The following is an 18935-nucleotide window of genomic DNA, read 5'->3' as shown; positions in this document are numbered from 1 at the left end:
TGAAGTGGTGGAGGCTACCTCGTTGAATATGTTTAAATCACGGATAGATGGATTCCTGATCGGTAAGGGAATTAGGGGTTATAGGGATCAGGCGGGCAAGTGGAACTGATCCACTTCAGATCAGCCATGATCTTATTGATTGGTGGGGCAGGCTCGAGGGGCTAGATGGCCTACTCCTGCTCCTATTTCTTATGTTCTTATGAAATCTGAAGAGAAAGGTTGAGACAATAGTGAGTTGGGTCAGAGTGGGACAAAACAGAAAGTTTAATGGGAAGAATGCATCAGCAAAGAATAAAAATAAAATTAAAGCCATTTTACCTGAATGCCTGAAGCATTTGCTATAAGACAAATGAGCTAAAAGGTACAAAATGAGAGAAATGTTTCAGGTCTAATTGCCGTTTCAGAGACGTGATTACAAAGTGACCGAAGCCAGTCAGAAAATGTGTACTCCGAGTGCACAACATTTCAAAAAGACAGAATGGAATAGGAGGAAGTGTAGGCATGATAATAAAGGATGAAAAAAGGACATTAATGAGAAAGGATCTGGGTTCAGAAGATCAAGAGATGGAATCAGTATGGGTGGAAATTAACAGGAAAATTGAGAAAAAGCTGTCCCACAATAATAGTTAACAGAACTCTCTATGGTGCATCTGTAAAAGTTGGTGACTCTCACCAACTTATCCAGATGTACCATAGAAAGTATCCTTTCTGGTTGTACCACAGCTTGGTATGGCTCCTGCTCTGTCCAAGACCACAAGAAAGTACAAAAGGTCGTGCATGTAGCCCAATCCATCATGCAAACCAGCCTCCCATCCACTGACTCTGTCTACACTTCCCGCTGCCTCGGAAAAGCAGCCAGCATAATTAAGGACCCCACACACCCCGGACATATTCTCTTCCACTTTCTTCCGTCGGGAAAAAGATATAAAAGTCTGAAGTCACGTACCAATCGACTCAAGAACAGCTTCTTCCCTGCTGCCGTCAGACTTTTGAATGGACCTACCTCGCATTAAGTTGATCTTTCTCTACATCCTAGCTATGACTGTAACACTACATTCTGCACTCTCTCCTTTCCTTCTCTATGCACGGTATGTTTTGTCTGTATAGCGCACAAGAAACAATACTTTTCACTATGTTAATACATGTGACAATAATAAATCAAATCAAACATTAAGTGAGAAATAATTGGGAGTTTCTAACAAAGGTATTGGGGTGGGGTGGGGTGGGGTGGGGGAAGGCTTTAATTCTCAAATAGATTGGAGGAGAAGGCAAACTGACAAAGGCAATCTGGAAGATGAGTTTGCAGAATCGTTTTGTGATGAATGAAATGATGTGGAACCAGTAAGGGATCTAAGTTATTTTTGGGCTGGTATAGGAAAGCAGCATCTACTATTCCATCTCCTCCCCTTTCAAAAAGGAATTTAAAGAATTATCAATAATTCTCTGTTTTCTTTATTGTTTTATTAGTTTTAACTATTAAATTCTACTGACATTATTAGGGCTGCAATGTGAGAACACATACCGAGGTGCATTTGCGTAGCCTGCATTCCATTTGACATCTTCCCTGGTTAAGTGAGAGATGTAGAACATGCTTCTGACTCACTGTCAAACTATCACATAAAGTCTCAATCAATCCCATTCAGCTAACAGTGCGTCAGGTTTCAATTCACACCAGTGACGCAGCCAGCAATCTATTTCTTCAGCTTACACTGGGATTTCTGTAGACCGGAGCTCAGTAAGATCGTCAAACCAGCTTAAACACAAACACTCAAAATGGAAAAGGGGTGAGGCGGGTGGGTGGGTGAGACTCATCCTGTCATTGTCCTGATCAATTGGATAGCCTACTACATTTGCTAATTCTCCAAGAATGGCCTGGAATCTGCGGGAATTGAAGATCACAATCTCCAGGACACTGCTATGTCCAACCCTGGAGAAAAACCATCGGGATATTAAAAAAAGAATAGTTTTCTTGATCATTTTCTCCGAATGTTTCTCTTTACCAGATATGAAAGTATTGAAAATGGAGCGGGGGGGGAAGAAAGGCTATTTGGCTGACAAGTCAAACATCACCCAGTTGGATAATGAATCTTTTTGCTTTCCGGTTGATGTAGGAAGGCAGTGTGTCACAAGGATGGATATGTTGGTTGACGAATGGCAAGAATGTCAAGGTAAGTCATGTGATGAAACCTCCAGGGATACATGAAATCACAGTTAGCAACCTTATTAGCCTGCTGGGGAAATCCATCAAGCTCACAGGCCCTGTGACGGGATGTAGCCAGGAGATGAATCTAACACTGATTCCTACAGTGTGTGATCAGTCCTTTCATCGAGACACCATTCTGTTTTTAAAGTTTATCATTGTCATAAGTAGGCTTACATTAACACTGCAATGAAGTTACTGTGAAAATTCCTTAGTCGTCACACTGCGGCACCTGTTCGGGTACGCTGAGGGAGAATTTAGCATGGTCAATGCACCTAACTAGCATATCTTTCGGACTGTGGGAGAAAACTGGAGGAAACCCATGCAGACGCAGGGAGAATGTGTAGACTCTGCACAGACAGCGACCCAAGGCCAGGAATCAAACCCTGGTCCCTGGCGCTGTGAATCAGCAGTGCTAACCACTGTGACTCCCCGTTGACTGTGTTTCATGGAACCCATTCTAACACATGACTTAATTTCCTCAGTGAACTATTTTTAAGGTTCCCGCATGCTATTTTGACACAGCGTGGGAGTGAGTTTGATCTGGCGCAATGGTAGCAAGCAGGAAACATTAAATCAGCTGACAAACTCATTGAAAATTAAAACTGGAGGTGCTCTATGATGAGCTGTTATCATCCTTGTTACACAATTCATCAATGTCAAAATCACCCCACAAACTTACTCATGCATTTAAAACAATTACCAACTGCAATAAAGTAACACTGAAGAAGTTGACCAAGCATTTTGTCCAATGCCTCAATAATAATGGGTGGAGTAACCTAATCTCAACCCTTGGCTCAGGGTGGGTCCTTGTCACCAGGGTGTGAGAGTTGGTTGGAGGTCGCGTTTACAAGGCGTTGCAGACATCCTGAGTGCAGAATTCGAGGATTTCTGTTGGACAATAAGTACAGAAATCTCCATTAGGTTTTGCTGGTGGTGTCATGTTTGATTGCACCTCTTAAGAGTTAGAAAACGAAGAGCATTACCCGAATCTGTGCAACTGAAAATGGATTCAGCTAGATCGAAGAATTCTTCACCTAGGATGTTCATGTAGTTCAAGTGAGTGGCATGGGTTAAACAGTTTGTGGAGTCTTTGAACAGCAGGTCCCTTTCCCCATATCTACGGGACTGGAAAAGTTGAAATTCCGAGTCGGAGCTCATCCCAAAATGTTCCTGTTAATTGAGAAGGAGACCATTAAGCTGTGTTTCAAAAGACAAAGAACGAAGATGGTAATAACACATATGGGCCAACGTGGTGGCTATGGTTTCCATAGATTGCGGCAGGGTTACTCACAGTCAAGCCTCCTGGCTTTCCATCACTTATCTCGAGCCTATCATCCATTTAAATGCCCTTCTAGTGAAATATTTTGCCCCTGATTTCCAAATGATACCTAAGAAGGCCAATAAGCTTAAACCATGAATAGCAAGAATTGTTTGTTCCTCTCAATAGGAGCTCCCTGAATCAGAAAGTCATGAGTTTAAACCCCATTTCCAGACCAATTTCCAATGGCAATGGAGTGTGGTACAGAGGGATTACTGCCACTTTTCACTGCCCACCCTCTGTCATGGAGCCTGACTCATTGTATCTCCACAGGAAATTCACTGAAATAAATATTTGGCAAATACTTGCTAGAGATGGAGGAATTAAAAGTAATTTTATAAAACAGAAACTTTACCTGGGAGTGGAGGTAACAGGACAGAATGGATCGACTGTTGGAAATATAATCAGGAGAGTCCTTTAACACACGGATGACATGCTAACTTGCCACCCAAGAGGTGACAGTGATGTCCAAAGAGCCTGAACAGGACAGCTTTAATAAACAGGTTTACTGGTGTTAACCTTGTCGCTGTCTCCTTTGCCAAATGATGGAGATTTGGTTTTGGTCAATTGGATGTGCTTATGTGAACCCATTGTCCAATCTCAAAGCAAGCGTGGTGACCTGAGTCCACAAATAAGGTCGTTGAATGTGTTGTCAGGAGAAGGATCAAAATTTAACAAAACAGTTGTAAACAAAAGAAAAGGGAAGCATTAGACCAGGCCTGGAATTTCAGGACTCTCTTGAAGACTGAACCCCGCCCAAAGCCCACACGTGCTCAGAGAGGAGAAAGGCTTTGAAGAAAACTCTGGAACACCAAGTTAATGAGAAATCCACCGGGGAAGTCTCAGTTTGCTGTGCACACTCCTGCCTCACCGGGACTCAGAGAGCTTCAGTGCCGGTTGCCAAAAGCCAAGTTTCAGCTACTACGAGGGTAGTAAGGATTGCTGCTGGAGAGAGAGTTCCACCCCGTGAAACTGTGCATGGGGCATTCGTGAGCTGATTGCTGTCAGCTCCTTTATGGTAACATTTGTAGGCCTTTTGGCTAAGAGGGTAGTAAGGATTGCTGCCTTTTGCTAAGATCTAACATCAGATCAAGCTCAAGACCAGATGCAATGCCTTTTCTTGTCAGTTTGGATCTTGTGCGTCTCTTTTGTGGGGACCATGAATTGGATTCAATTTGAATTGGTTTTTGCAGCAAGCAAGGAGATGGATTAAAGGCCTTGCCCTGTCCACTCTGCGCATTGGCTTTGTAACTCTGCGAAAGGAATAACATTTTCAAAAAAATGTTTTTTAAAATTTGATAGATATGGTGAAATCTGGAGGTAAATGGGAAGGATTTCAGTTAGGATTGCTTATTCAGGAATTATAAATGAGCCAGGTTACCTGGTCAATCAGCAACATTGTTTCTGATGGCTGTAGATCTTTCTGGCTAAGGTATTAGGATATATCTGCCAAGATGTTAAACTACCCACAGATAAATCCAATCTACGTTGCTTACCAAGATATACTGACTGATGTAATGGAGCCTTGCGAATACAAACAAAGATAGTGTTCTTGCAATATAAACAGAAAATGGTGGATAAACTCAAAATCAGGCATCAGCACTGAGTTTCCAGAATATTCTGTTTTTATTTCAGATTTCCAGCCCCTGCAAGTATTTTTGCTTCTAGAATCTTGTTCTTGAAATCCTGTTGTCATCCTTCAGGTCCATCACATGAATGAACACGGACCTTAGTTTAACAATTCTTATTGACACTTTGACAATGCAGCACCCCCTCATGCTCTGCGAATCTCCTCTTCAGCTTCTCCCAGCAGGTGAAGAGATCAGCTCAGCTTCAGCAAGGAAAATGGAGGCTCGTGCCGTCCACTGCTTCTGGGACTGTCATTTGATTTTGCCTTTGGAAGTGTCTCACCGTCCTTGGGGACACTTGTACCACTAATATATTAGGGAATTGTCACCAGGGGCTGCATTGTGACTGAGGATGAGATAGCAATTATGATTTGACTTCACTCCAAAAGGAATTCTTGCTCTCACTCTGTCGGCTCTGTACAGCAGCATCTGAACCAAGATGCTGAGCAAGCTACCTTATTCAAGATAACTCTTTGGTGGCTGCCTTAACAAACAATGTTAAGGTGGGGCAAAGGGGCAAAGTGACTTATTTCAGTTCAGTATCTCCCCCATCAGCACAAGAAAATTAAGGAATGAAGTTCCACCTGACTGCATGAGGGTGATGAGTGTTATTACTCCTACACTGCCACTGGACAACATGTCTCCTCTCCACATGTGCCGTCTCTCAGTGCTGCCCCTTTGACATCTTTGGTTATTGATTTTGAAACTATTAAACAACACCTCAACAAGCCTGAACCCTTCCTTCCCAGCAGTGACAGCAGGTCTGAGGAGAGGGGGGAGCTCTGAGGGGAGGGTGGGCTGAGGGGAGGATGGGCTCTGAGGGGAGGGTGGGCTGAGGGGAGGATGGGCTCTGAGGGGAGGGTGGGCTCCGAGAGAAATATGAACCACCAAGAAGACACAGACCTGGGATTTCATCAGGAAGTCGTAGACCTTGGTGGCAATGACAGACCTGGTCATCACGATATTTGGAGGGATGGGACCCAGATTGCATTTCTCCCATTCCGTCACTGGGGCACGTTCTCCACCTGGACACAGCAGCTCAAAGTCATCTGGAGTCCAACCACTGGCCCATCCACTTTTGCCCAGACCTGTACAGGGGACAGTCAATGCAGCTCATGACTACGTTCAAAGTACACGGTTTTCTTTAGAAATCTAAGAGAACATTATTCTAAATCTGTGTTGCTATCTGCAGTGAGTGCATTAACAAATCCACTTGAAATAGAATTTGACAGCACAGTGGAAGGCCATTTAGCCCCTTATGACTGTGTCACTCACTAGTCTCCTTTAGGGAAGGAACTCTGCTGTCCTTACCTAATCCGTCCTACATGTGACTCCAGACCCACACCAAGGTGGTTGAGTAATAACTACCCTCTGAACTGGCTGAGCAAGTCACTCAATTGGATGGAACCACTACAAAAGATGTCAAATATTAAAAATAATGGATTGATTACCTGACACTGACCCACGGCACCAGAAATACAAAGCAGCACCCTATCCAGTTGATCTTTAGATAACATTTGTGCCAGAATTGGGAGAGCCATTCCACAGACTAGTCCAGCAACAGCCCAAGATAGTCATATATACCAAATCATACCCTACAGCCAATATCTCAGACTCCTCCTGGGTATGGCCAAAGGTGACAATTCGGTAGCAGAAGATCATAGAATCCCTACAGTGCAGAAGGAAGCCATTCGGCCCATTGAGTTTGCACTGACTGTCCAAATGATCATCTTACCCAGGCCCAACCCCTCCCTGCCCTTTGACCTTAACCTCGCACATTTACCATGCCAATCTACTTGACCTGCACATCTTTGGACACTAAGGGGCAATTTAGCACGGCCAATCCACCTAACCCGCACATCTTTGTGGCCGTGGGAGGAAACCGGAGCACCCGGAGGAAACCCACGCAGACACGGGGAGAATGTGCAAACTCCACACAGTCACCCAAGGCTGGAATTGAACCTAAGCCCCTGGTGTTGTGAGACAGCAGTGCTAACCACTGTGTCACTGTGTCGCCCATGGTATACATTTGGAGGAAATGACCTTGGGCGTACTTAACATGGAATCAGGACTCCATGAGATCTCAAGGAATCAGATCAAAAATGGAATATGGGTAAGGAAACCCACTGCTGATTATCACCAACTGCTCTCCCTTAGCTGACCAATCAGAACTCATCCAAGTTGAGCACCACTTGAAAGAAGCGGTGATGGTAGCAGGGCACAGAGTGTACTCTGGGTGGGGGCCCTCAATAGTCATCACCTGGAACGGTTCTGCAGCACCAATACTCACCCAGCTGGCTGAGTCCTCAAGGAGACAGGCCTGGGTCAAGTGTTAAGAGAACCAACACAAGAGAGAAACCTGTTTACCTTGCCCTTAGCAATCTATCTACCACAGATACATCTATCTATGATAGTACATAAAGGCCAGCAGCACAGATGCCAGTCTTCAGCCAATTTGATTCACATCATGTGATATAAAAATGGTTGAAAATGCTGTGGATAAGACAAAGGTACGAAACGTGACAACATACCATCTGTAATACTGTTCTGAAGATTGGTACTCCGAAAATAGCTATGTCCCTAGCCTAGCCGTTCCAATACAGCTACAACAATGGCATCTGCTCAAAAAAATTAGAAAGTTTGCAGGGTGAATCTTGTCCATAAACAGAAAGACAAATCCAATCTAATAATAATACTGCATAATCAATCTACTCTTCATCAGTAGCAAAGTGATAGATGGCGTTGTAGACAGTGCTATCATCAACGCTTACTCATCAACACACTACTGACTGATGCTCAGTTTGGGTTCTGCCAGGGTCACTCAGCTCCTGACCTCATACAGCCTTGGTCCAAAGATGGACAAAAGAGCTGAATTCCAGAGGTGACGTGTGAGTGACAGCCCTTGACATCAAGGCAGCATCTGACCAAGCGTGGTATCAAGGAGCCCGAGGAAAACTGGAGTCAATGGGATTCAGGGGGAAACTCTCCGCTGGTTGGTGTCCAAACGAGCACAAAGGAAAGTTGATTGTGGATGTTAGAGGTCATCTCAGCTCCAGGACATCACTGCAGGAGTCCCTCAGGGATGTCCTGGATGTGACTATCCTAGGCACAACCATCTTCAGCTGCTTCATCAATGGCCTTCTTTCCATCATCCTCAGTAACTGAAACAGTCTGATCCACATGGAGCAGGACCCAGACAATATCCAGGCTTAGGCTGACAAGTGGCAAGTAACATTCGTGCCACACAATGCCAGGCAATGACCATCACCAATAAGAGACACTCTAACCATGTAAGTTGACATTCAATGGTGTTACCATCACTGAATCCCCCACATCCTTGGGTTTACCATTGGCCAGAAATTCAACTGGACTCACCACATAAACACAGTGGCTACAAGAGCAGGTCAGAGGCTAGGAATACTGCGACGAGTAACTCACCTCCTGACTCCCCAAAGCCTATCCACCATCCATAAGGCACAAGTCAGGAGTGTGATGGAATACTCCCCACTTGCCTGAATGGGTGCAGCTCCAACAACACTCAAGAAGCTTGACATCATCCAAGAAAAAGCAGCCTGTTTGATTGGCACCACATCCACAAACATCCATTCCCACCACCACCGACACTCAGTAGCAGCAGTGTGTACTATCTACAAGATGCACTGCAGCAATTCACCAAAGACCCTTAGACAGCACCTTCCAAACCCACGACCACTTCCATATAGAAGGACAAAGGCAGCAGATACATGGGAACACCACCACCTGCACGTTCCCCTCAAAGCCAGTCCCATCCTCACTTGGAAATATATCACTGTTCCTTCACAGTTGCTGGATCAAAATCCTGGAATTCCCTCCCTAATGGCATTGTGGGTCAACCCACAGAACATGGACTGCAGCGATTCAAGAAGGCAGCTCACCACCACCATCTCAAGGGCAACCAGAGACGGGCAATAAATGCGACGCCCATGTCCCACAAATGAATAAAATAAAAAATAAAAGTCAAGCACAGACCATCTCCAACAAGAGAGCACCTCGCCCCTTGCTATCCATATATATGTTTGATTGCATCACTATCACTGAATCTCCCACCATCAACATCCTGGGGGTTACCATTGATCAGAAACTGAACTGGACTAGCAATATCAATACTGTGGCTACAAGAGCAGTGGCTGGGAATTCTGCAGCAAGTAACAAACCTCCTGACTCCCCAAAGACTATCCACCATCTACAAGGCACAAGTCAGGAGTGTGATGGAATAGAGTCTCCACTTGCCTGGATGAGCGCAATGGACATCACGTGGACTGCAGCGGGTCAAGAAACACAGAATTGTTACAGTGCAGAAGGAGGCCCTTCAGCCCATCCTGTCTGCCCCAGCTCTCTGAACAAGCAGTTCCCTTAGTGCCATTCTCCTGCCTTTGTCCCATAAGCCTGCACATGCTTCCTTTTCAGATTACTGCCTAAATCCTTTTTGAATGCTTCAATTGAAACTGCCTCCACCTTACTCCCTGGCAGTGCATTCCAGACCTGAACCACTCACTGTGTGAAAATATTCCTCCTCATATTACTTTTGCCAATTACTTTAAATCAGTGCCCTCTCGTTCTCAATATTCTCACGAGCGGGAACAGTTTCTCCCTATCTATTCTGTCCAGCACATCATGATTTTGAATCCCTCAACCAATTATTCTCTCAGCCTTCTTTGCTCCAAGAAAAACAGTCCCAACTTCTCCAATCTATTTTCATAACATTGAATTTCTACAGTGTAGGAGGAGACCATTCAGCCCATTGAATCTGCATCAACTCTCTGAAAGAGCATCTTGCCCAGGTCCACTCCTCCGCCCTATCCCCACACATCTACAATGGCTAATCCACCTAATCTACATATCTTGGGACACTGAGGGACAATTTGGCACGGCCAATCCACTTAACCTACACATCTTTCGTCTGTGGGAGGAAACCCACACAGACAAGGGAAGAATGTGCAAACTCTACACAGACAGTGACCCAAGACCAGAATCAAACCTGGGTCGCTGGTGCTGTGTGCCACCCTCATTCCGGGAACAATTTTTGTGAATCTTCTCTGCACTCTTTCAAATGCCTTCACATCCTTCCTAAAATGTGGAGTCCAGGACTGAATGCAATACTCCAGCCAAGGCCAAACAAGGAGTCTTATACAGATATATAATAGTGCCTTAGAATGCAGCTCACCACCACCTTCTCAAGAATAATTAAGAAGGTTCAATAAATGCTGACTTCACCAGCAACACTCAAATTCCATGAAGGAATTCCATGAAGGGATAGAGCTGTGCAATAGGTACCATTCCCCAGCCTTTCCCCAAAGTACTATTGACCCATGTACCATCACCCTTTCAGGCAGTGCATTCCAGACTATAACAATCATTTGTGTGAAGAAATGTTCAGTTTGCTTATCTCTCCTCTGGTTACAGAAAGAGAAAATTAAACATCTTACAGTCTTAGACCTCAATATTGTTAATTTGCCCTTTATTGGTCACATCAAACCCACCCATACCATAACTATAGGAGCACAAATCTTCACCTACTTCCAAACAATTCACAGTGGAGACATTCTTTAACCGCAGAATGTCACAAACTTACTCTCTATGTTTTCCATTAAGTTGTGATGCTCGACAAAGGCAACATCTCCAAGACTTTTCCCACTGGGATTCCCAACTAAACATCTGGAAAATGAGCACAACAGTCACGGAGCAAGAGCAATGATTTTCCTTCTGAATTTTGGTAATACAAATACAGTTTTTTAAACCCAGTTCTTTTTCAGCCCAGTGATAAAATGTTCCATGTGATTGCTCACACCTGCACTGGGAGTTTGTAACATCACCAGCATTGATGCTCAGTGTCTCACTCCTGGTACACTGGCAAATCTGAGGTTAATGCCATAGTGAAGGCCAGAGGTACAGTGTGCAGGGAGCCAGAGGGGGTGGAAAGCCCCCATGACAGAATTAACTTTGTTCCAGGATTCCAGGATAATTTAACTCCCAACTTCCATGCCAGACAGCTGATGGAAATAACTGGGGCAGCACTGCTGCCTCACAGCGCCGGACCCGGGTTCGATTCCTGGTTTGAGTCACTGTCTGTGTGGAGTTTGCACATTCTCCCCGTGTCTGCATGGGTTTCCTCCGAGTGGTCAGGTTTCCTCCCACAATCCGAAAGACGTGCTGGAACAGGCGCTGGAGTGTGGTGACTGGGAGCTTTTCACATTGACTTCATTGCGGTGTTAACGTAAACCTACTTGTGGCAATAATAAATAAACTTTAACTGTCAGATTTTGGTATTCCAATTTAGGATTTATCCACCAGTAAGGCAACAGGCCTTTGGATATATGAATAGACAAAATAACAACAACTTATATTTACATAGCACCTTTAACATAACAAAACCTCCCATGGTGCTTCACAGAAGCATAAAACAAAATATGACACTAAGCCACTTAAGGAGATGTTAGGTCAGATGACCAAAATCATGCACAAAGAAGTAGGTTTTAAGGAGTGTTTAAAGTAGAAAAGTGAGGTAGAGAGGTTTAGGGAGGGTATTCCAGAGCATGAGGCTGAGGCAACTGAAGGCACAACCACAAAAAAATTTAAATTGGGGATGCAGAAGAGGATTAGAGGAGAGCAGTTGTCTCAAAGGTTTGTGGGGCTGGGACAGATTGCAGAGTTGGGAAGAGACAAGCACATGGGGGGATCTGAACATAAGAACATAAGAAATAGGAGCAGGAGTAGGCCATCTAGCCCCTCAAGCCTGCTCCGCCATTCAATAAGATCATGACAATGAGAAACAAGAATGAGAATTTTAAAATCAAGACATTGCTTTCTGGGACCAGTGAGCACAGGGTAATGGGACTTGGTGCAAGTGAAGAAACAGGCAGCAGAGCTTTGGATGAGTTTACAGACAGTAGAATGTGGGCGAGCAGCCAGGAATGCATTGGAGTAGACAAGTCTGGAGAGAACAATGGCATGGATGAGGGTTTCCACTGAGATGGGCAAAGTCAAGCAATATTAAAGAGGCGGTCTTAATGACGACACAAAAATGAGATCATCAGCTCATCTTGGGATGAGATGAGCTTCCACCAAGGTCCAAGACGGAGATTGATAGATGCTATGAAGTAGGGTATCGAGTAATATGGAGAAAAATGGGTCAATGGATCTTAATGGCAGAACAGATTCAAGAGGCTGAATGGCCTCCTCCTGTTCCTATGTTATGGTTTCTCAATTGGCATTTCCTGAGGATTGTTTGCGATGCTCCAGTCTGCTTCCACTAGCTCCAATAAATTACTATCCTTGGGCTCCATTGTCATCAGATCAAATCTAACTTTGGAATCGCTGTGAAAGTCAGAGTTTCATTTTAATTTGAACTCTTATTTTCATTCCTCCTCTGTACTTCTTCATGAACACGCTAATTAGGAGCAAGAGTAAGCCACTCGGCACCTTGAGCCTGCTCTGCTATTCAGTATCATGGCTGAACTGATTTCAGCCTCAACTCCACGTTCCTGCCTGCCCCCAATAATCTTTCACCCTTTGCTTATCAAGCATCTATATAGCTCTGTCTTAAAAATATTCAAAGACTCTGCTCCCACTGCCGTTTGAGGAAGAGTTCCAGAGACTCACAACCCTCAGAGAAAGAAATTCTCCGTCTTAAACAAGCGACCCCTTATTTTTAAACAGTGACCTCCTAGTTCTAGCTTCTCCCACAAGAGGAAACGTCCTCTCCACACCCGCCCTGTCAAGATCCCTCAAGATCTTATGGCCAGAATTTACCACCCCGCCCGCCACGGGAATCGGAGCAGGTGAGGGGCGGACAATGGAGAGGTCCGTTGACCTCAGGATTTTACAGTTTCAGGACGAGTGAGGCTGTAAAACCCCGCCCTATATGTTTCAATCAAGTCACCTCTTACTCTTCTAAACTCCAGTGGATACAAGTCTAGCCTGTCCAATCTTTTACATTTACCTCCTTCCTCAAATAAGGAGAGCAATACAGTACCCGATATTCCAGGGCTGTGATTCCGGTGAATGCCAGCAGCATTTCAGTACCTCGCCTATTCACATGTAAACTAAAATCACGGGTCAAGTGGGGTTCAGAAATTGGGGAGCCAGTACAGCAGAGATTAACATAGAGATATAGAAAATAGGAGCAGGAGGAGGCCATTCAACCCTTTAAGCCTGCTCCGCCATTCATTATGATCATGGCTGATCATCCAACTCAGGGATAGCCTTATCCCGCCTTCCCCCCCATCCTTTGATCTCCTTCAGCTGAAGTGCTATATCTAACTGCTTCTTGAAAACATACAATGTTTTGGTCTCAACTGCTTTCTGTGATAGTGAATTCCACAGGTTTACTACTCTCTGGGTGAAGAAATTTCTCCTCATCTCTGTCCTAAACAGTCTAGCCTGTATCCTCAGACTTTGACCCCTGGTTCTGGACACTCCAACCATCGGGAACATCCTTCTTGCATCTACTCTATCTAATCCTGTTAGAATTTTATAGGTTTCTATTTAATTCCCCCTCATTCTTCTAAACTCCAATGAATACAATCCTAACCGACCCAATCTCTCCTCACACGTCAGTCCCACCATCCCAGGACTCAGCCTGGTAAACCCCTCTGCATTTCCTCCAGACCAAGAATATCCTTCCTCAGATAAGGAGACCAAAACTGTGCCTTGAACTGCAGATTGAACCTTTAAGGTAAAGTTGCCGTAGTCCCAGATGACCATGGGCTGCTCACCCCTTTGAGGCGAGGGTCACCACACCTCAGGCTAGGAGTAAGGTTGAGAAGGTGGGGCCTTCATGAATAACCTCAGCTGGTATGGGAATTGAACCCATGCTAACCAGCCATCCAGCCAACTGAGCTAACCAACTTGTTCCCATCCAATGTCCACTGTAGACTAGGCGCATTGGGAGTTACTAAAACTGTTCTTGATTGAGAACTCTGATAAACCTTTTCTCCTCCCTAACAAGGGATGCTGATGCCAATAGCAACCCCCAAACTGTTGTTCCAGCTACAATTGGGACACACAGGAATCGGACTAGGACTTCTCCGTGCCGAGTTATTATTTACTTAAGTGAATGTGCAGAAAAGGAGACAGAAAGAAGACTTGCATTTTTATAATGCCTTTCACAATCTCAAGACATCCCAACATGCTTCACAGCAGAAACAAAGCAGACAAACAGTATCTGTTTCCATGGTGTAACACTTACCGCAAGGCGCCCATGTTGCCATAGTAAAGTTCATCATGGTTTGCTGCACACCTCTGATTAAATGATTTAGACCCAACTTGCTCCGTTCCAATGCAGACTTTACAAAGCTTGCCTTTAGCATTCATTCCAGGCATACAGCCTTTGCGGAAGTAATTTGTATATGCTGGAAATCAATGGGAGAAAAAGAGATGAACTTATCATACAAAGGGCTGGAATTTCCATTCCCTATGCAGGGCCAAAATCATAGAATCCTACAGTGCAGAAGGAGGCCATTCGACCCATTGAGTCTATACTGACCACAATCCCACCCAGGCCCTATCCCCATAACCCCATGCATTTACCCTAGTTAGTCCCCCTAAAACTATGGGTAATTTAGCACAGCCAATCCACCTAACTCACACATCTTTGGAGTGTGGGGTGAAGCGAGAGCACTCGGAGGGAACCCACACAGACACGGGGAGAATGTGCAAGCTCCACACAGACAGTCACCTAAGCTGGGAATTGAACCGGGTCCCTGGCGCTGTGAGGCAGCAGTGCATGCCTCAGCGAAAGCTGAGCTGAGCTGAAAGAATGGAGGGTGTGATCTGGATCCAGAAGTGCTGGCCTCCCTCACCCATTTCCATCTCCATCTGCAGTGCATGCAAGAGGCTGGTTGGCAACCCAGCACATTGCATGGAGTTATGGGGATAGGGCGGAGGGTGGGCCTGGTTAAGACGCTCTGTCAGGCTTGATGGGCCGAATGGCCTTCTTCTGCATTGTCGGGATTCTATGATTCTATGTCCCTCATAAATACCAAATCAAAATAACTATTTAATACTCTTGTTATCTGTGGTATTATTCTGTCTATCCCCTTCCCAGCCATTCATTTATTATTGATGTGCCTGGAAAATATTTTACTATTTTGTTTTATTTTCCTTGATAATTTAGTTTTATTGCTCCACTTTGCCTTCCTAATTGTGCTTCCAACTTCCTTCCTAATCTATTATGGGGCGGCAAGGTAGCACAGTGGTTAGCACTGCTGCTTCACAGCTCCAGGGACCTGGGTTCGATTCCCGGCTTAGGTCTGTGTGGAGTCTGTGTGGAGTTTGCACGTTCTCCTTGTGTCTGCGTGGGTTTCCTCCGGGTGCTCCGGTTTCCTCCCACATTCCAAAGATGTGCGGGGTAGGTTGATTGGCCATGCTTAAATTGCCCCTTAGTGTCCTGAGATGTGTAGGTTAGAGGGATTAGTGGGTAAAATATGTAGGGATATGGGGGTAGGGCCTGGGTGGGATTGTGGTTGGTGCAGACTCGATGGGCTGAATGGCCTCTTTCTGTACTGTAGGGTTTCTATGATTCTATGATCTATTTGTATACTCTCTTATCTTGCCAAGTACTTAATCCAAGCCTGGATTGTTTTCTTCTGGCTTTACTTATCCGTTGAAGATCTCTTTCAGTCCCAGAGTGCCCACTGCGGCTCTCAAGACTTCAGAGCTATTGGCCCTCTGAGTAAACCGGCAAGGGCCAACATTTCAAATAGCGGACACATGGGAACACCAACACCTGGAGGTTCCCCTCTGTTAGGTCATGGCACTTCTGATTTCATCAAGAGATTGTAGACTTTATTAGGAACAAAAGGTATTTATCAATAAGAAGTTACAGCTCTAGACTGCCCTGGAGTCATGCTCCATCTTTATGATGTTAGGATGAGGAAGTGGAGGGATGGGTTGGTAAGTTTGCTGACGACACCAAGGTAGGTGGTGTTGTGGATAGTTTGGAGGGATGTCAGAAGTTGCAGCGAGACATAGATAGAATGCAAGACTGGGCGGAGAAGTGGCAGATGGACTTCAACCCGGATAAGTGTGTGGTGATCCATTTTGGCAGATCCAATGGGATGAAGCAGCAGTATAATATGAAGGGTACCATTCTTAGCAGTGTAGAGGATCAGAAGGACCTTGGGGTCCGGGTCCATAGGACTCTTAAATCGGCCTCGCAGGTGGAGGATGCGGTCAAGAAGGCGTACGGCGTACTGGCCTTCATTAATCGAGGGATTGAGTTTAGGAGTCGGGAGATAATGCTGCAGCTTTATAGGACCCTGGTTAGACCCCACTTGGAGTACTGCGCGCAGTTCTGGTCACCTCATTACAGGAAAGATGTTGAAGCCATTGAAAGGGTGCAGAGGAGATTTACAAGGATGTTGCCTGGATTGGGGGGCATGCCTTATGAGGATAGGTTGAGGGAGCTTGGTCTCTTCTCCCTGGAGAGACGAAGGATGAGAGGTGACCTGATAGAGGTTTACAAGATGTTGAGAGGTCTGGACAGGGTAGACTCTCAGAGGCTATTTCCAAGGGCTGAAATGGTTGCTACGAGAGGACACAGGTTTAAGGTGCTGGGGGGTAGATACAGAGGAGATGTCAGGGGTAAGTTTTTCACTCAGAGGGTGGTGGGTGAGTGGAATCGGCTGACGTCGGTGGTGGTGGAGGCAAACTCGTTGGGGTCTTTTAAGAGACTTCTGGATGAGTACATGGGATTTAATGGGATTGAGGGCTATAGATAGGCCTAGAGGTGGGGATGTGATCGGCGCAACTTGTGGGCCGAAGGGCCTGTTTGTGCTGTGGCTTTCTATGTTCTATGTTCTATGTTCTACATGGCTGCTAGATGATTCTCCCCAAGAGAGGACACCACCCTCTGAGGTCATCACTCACTCAGTTCCCATTGGACCCTCAAGTCAAGTGATCCACTTCTGCTGTACTGTCTTAAAGAGACAGACACCATATACACAACACCCTCCAAGTCACTCACCATCCTGACTTGGAAATATATCGCCGTTCCTTCACTGCTGTTGGGTCAAAATCCCGGAACTCCCTCTCTAACAGCTAGGGAGGTGTACCTACACCACATGGATGGCAGCGTTTCAAGCAGGCAGTTCATCACAGCCTTCTCAAGGGCAATTAGAGATGGGCAATAACTGCTGTCCAGCCAGCGACGCCCATATCCCATGGAGGAATAATATTTAAAAATTCCAACCGCCGTCCTTAATTGGACAGTGAGCCTGGAGGTGACCAATTAGGAGGCTGCCTCCAGTAATATTGTTGAGCTGCTGTGGGAGCCCCATTGCATTCAGATATCAGAGATCTGAAGCCCACAGGGAAATTCTGTCCTTCCTCACCCAGCTGACTAATGTTCAGACAACCTTTTTCTCCACCTCATCTTTTATACATTTGTATAAATGAAATAAACAAAGCTGTACAGAGGAGCTGCTTACAGAGATGTCTTCGAGACTAATCATTAATCCCTGGAGACTCCAGGACAAATATTAGGTAAGGCTCATGTTTATGGTGGAACTGATGCATCCAACATTTGAACCCGTCTCTCTCGCTCTGTCTCACACACACAGGCTTAGTGCTGGATCCCTCTTACCTTTATTGATGTTGCAGATGTCGGTGCTGTTTTGGTCAGATCTGATGGTGTATTTTGTTAAGAGAAGCCACCCTGCTGGACTGTACATGTGGCCGTGGCAGCTTCGCCTTCCCATTAGATTAAATAGTTTCTCGCTCCGAGAAGTCTTCTTCACCACGGCAACAGCATAGACTGGAGGCAGAACTGGGGACAGAAATCATAGAAATCATAGAAACCCTACAGTACAGAAAGAGGCCATTCGGCCCATCGAGTCTGCACCGACCACAATCCCACCCAGGCCCTGCCCCCATATCCCTACATATTTTACCCGCTAATCCCTCTAATCTACGCATCCCAGGGCACTAAGGGGCAATTTTAACATGACCAATCAACCTAACCCGCACATCTTTGGACTGTGGGAGGAAACCGGAGCACCCGGAGGAAACCCACGCAAACACGAGAAGAATGTGCAAACTTCACACAGGATCACACAGTGCGGCACACGGGTAAATGGAGTACTGGAACTTCAAGAAAGCCATAGCATTCCCATCACCTACACCATACCCACTTATCACGGGGAGTCACTCATATCGGGCAAATACAGCGGGCAAGTTTCCAACACTATCAGGTTCAATTACATTGGTGTTGAAACACATTGGGGGGCAATCATACCAGTTCATCATGCCGATCAACGGTGTGGTGAGCTAGTAAGATCCCGCAAGAGGCAAAAAAATGGGTTTGCACCCGGTTTCTCACCTCTCACAATGTTACTGGCTCCGTTCTGCCAGTGTAATCAGTGGACTTATTTAAATATTAATTTGCTTATTTTAATATTAGTGTACACAATACACTGGGAGATCAGGACACTGCGCAATGTTGCCCTTAGAGCCAGCAGCCAGCTTCCCAGTATGAATAGGCTCTGCCCACTACCCCTACTGGCGAGAATCACACCTTGTCTAATTTCTTTTTCTAAGTGCCGTACGACTGTTTCTGGGAGCTCGCCCGAAGATGGGTGTGATTCTCTCCTCTTTTCATGCTCTTTCGGCACATTTTTTGGTGAGATCAGCCCCATTAAGCCTGTTCTGCCATTCAAGTGGCTGTTCACACCTAGTTAAAGTGTGATCACCTCAGTGATGTGTCTGTCATTAACTACGTTGGTGATTGCTGCAACTTGAAACTGGCAAT

General features: G+C 45.4%; 2 protein-coding genes across 3 annotated transcripts in view; one reads left to right on the top strand and one right to left on the bottom strand.

The window, feature by feature from the left end:
* LOC144502648 (uncharacterized) overlaps positions 1-18935 on the top strand; it is a 217417-nt gene that overhangs the window by 93825 nt on the left and 104657 nt on the right. The window lies entirely within an intron of this gene.
* sxph (saxiphilin) overlaps positions 1472-18935 on the bottom strand; it is a 100424-nt gene continuing 82960 nt past the window's right edge. For both annotated transcript variants that reach the window (XM_078226824.1, XM_078226825.1), the window contains 6 exons: positions 17772-17954; positions 14376-14538; positions 10761-10843; positions 6053-6237; positions 3187-3373; positions 1472-3091 (listed from right to left, as the gene is read on the bottom strand). In XM_078226824.1, the coding sequence (XP_078082950.1) occupies positions 3048-3091; positions 3187-3373; positions 6053-6237; positions 10761-10843; positions 14376-14538; positions 17772-17954 (845 nt within the window). In that variant the 3' untranslated portion in view covers positions 1472-3047. The remainder of the gene's footprint in view (positions 3092-3186; positions 3374-6052; positions 6238-10760; positions 10844-14375; positions 14539-17771; positions 17955-18935) is intronic.

Source organism: Mustelus asterias, chromosome 13 (genome assembly GCF_964213995.1).
Source record: "Mustelus asterias chromosome 13, sMusAst1.hap1.1, whole genome shotgun sequence".
Classification (NCBI taxonomy): domain Eukaryota; kingdom Metazoa; phylum Chordata; class Chondrichthyes; order Carcharhiniformes; family Triakidae; genus Mustelus; species Mustelus asterias.
Note: the sequence above shows the minus strand (reverse complement) of the source record. Positions and strands in the feature narration are given on the sequence as shown.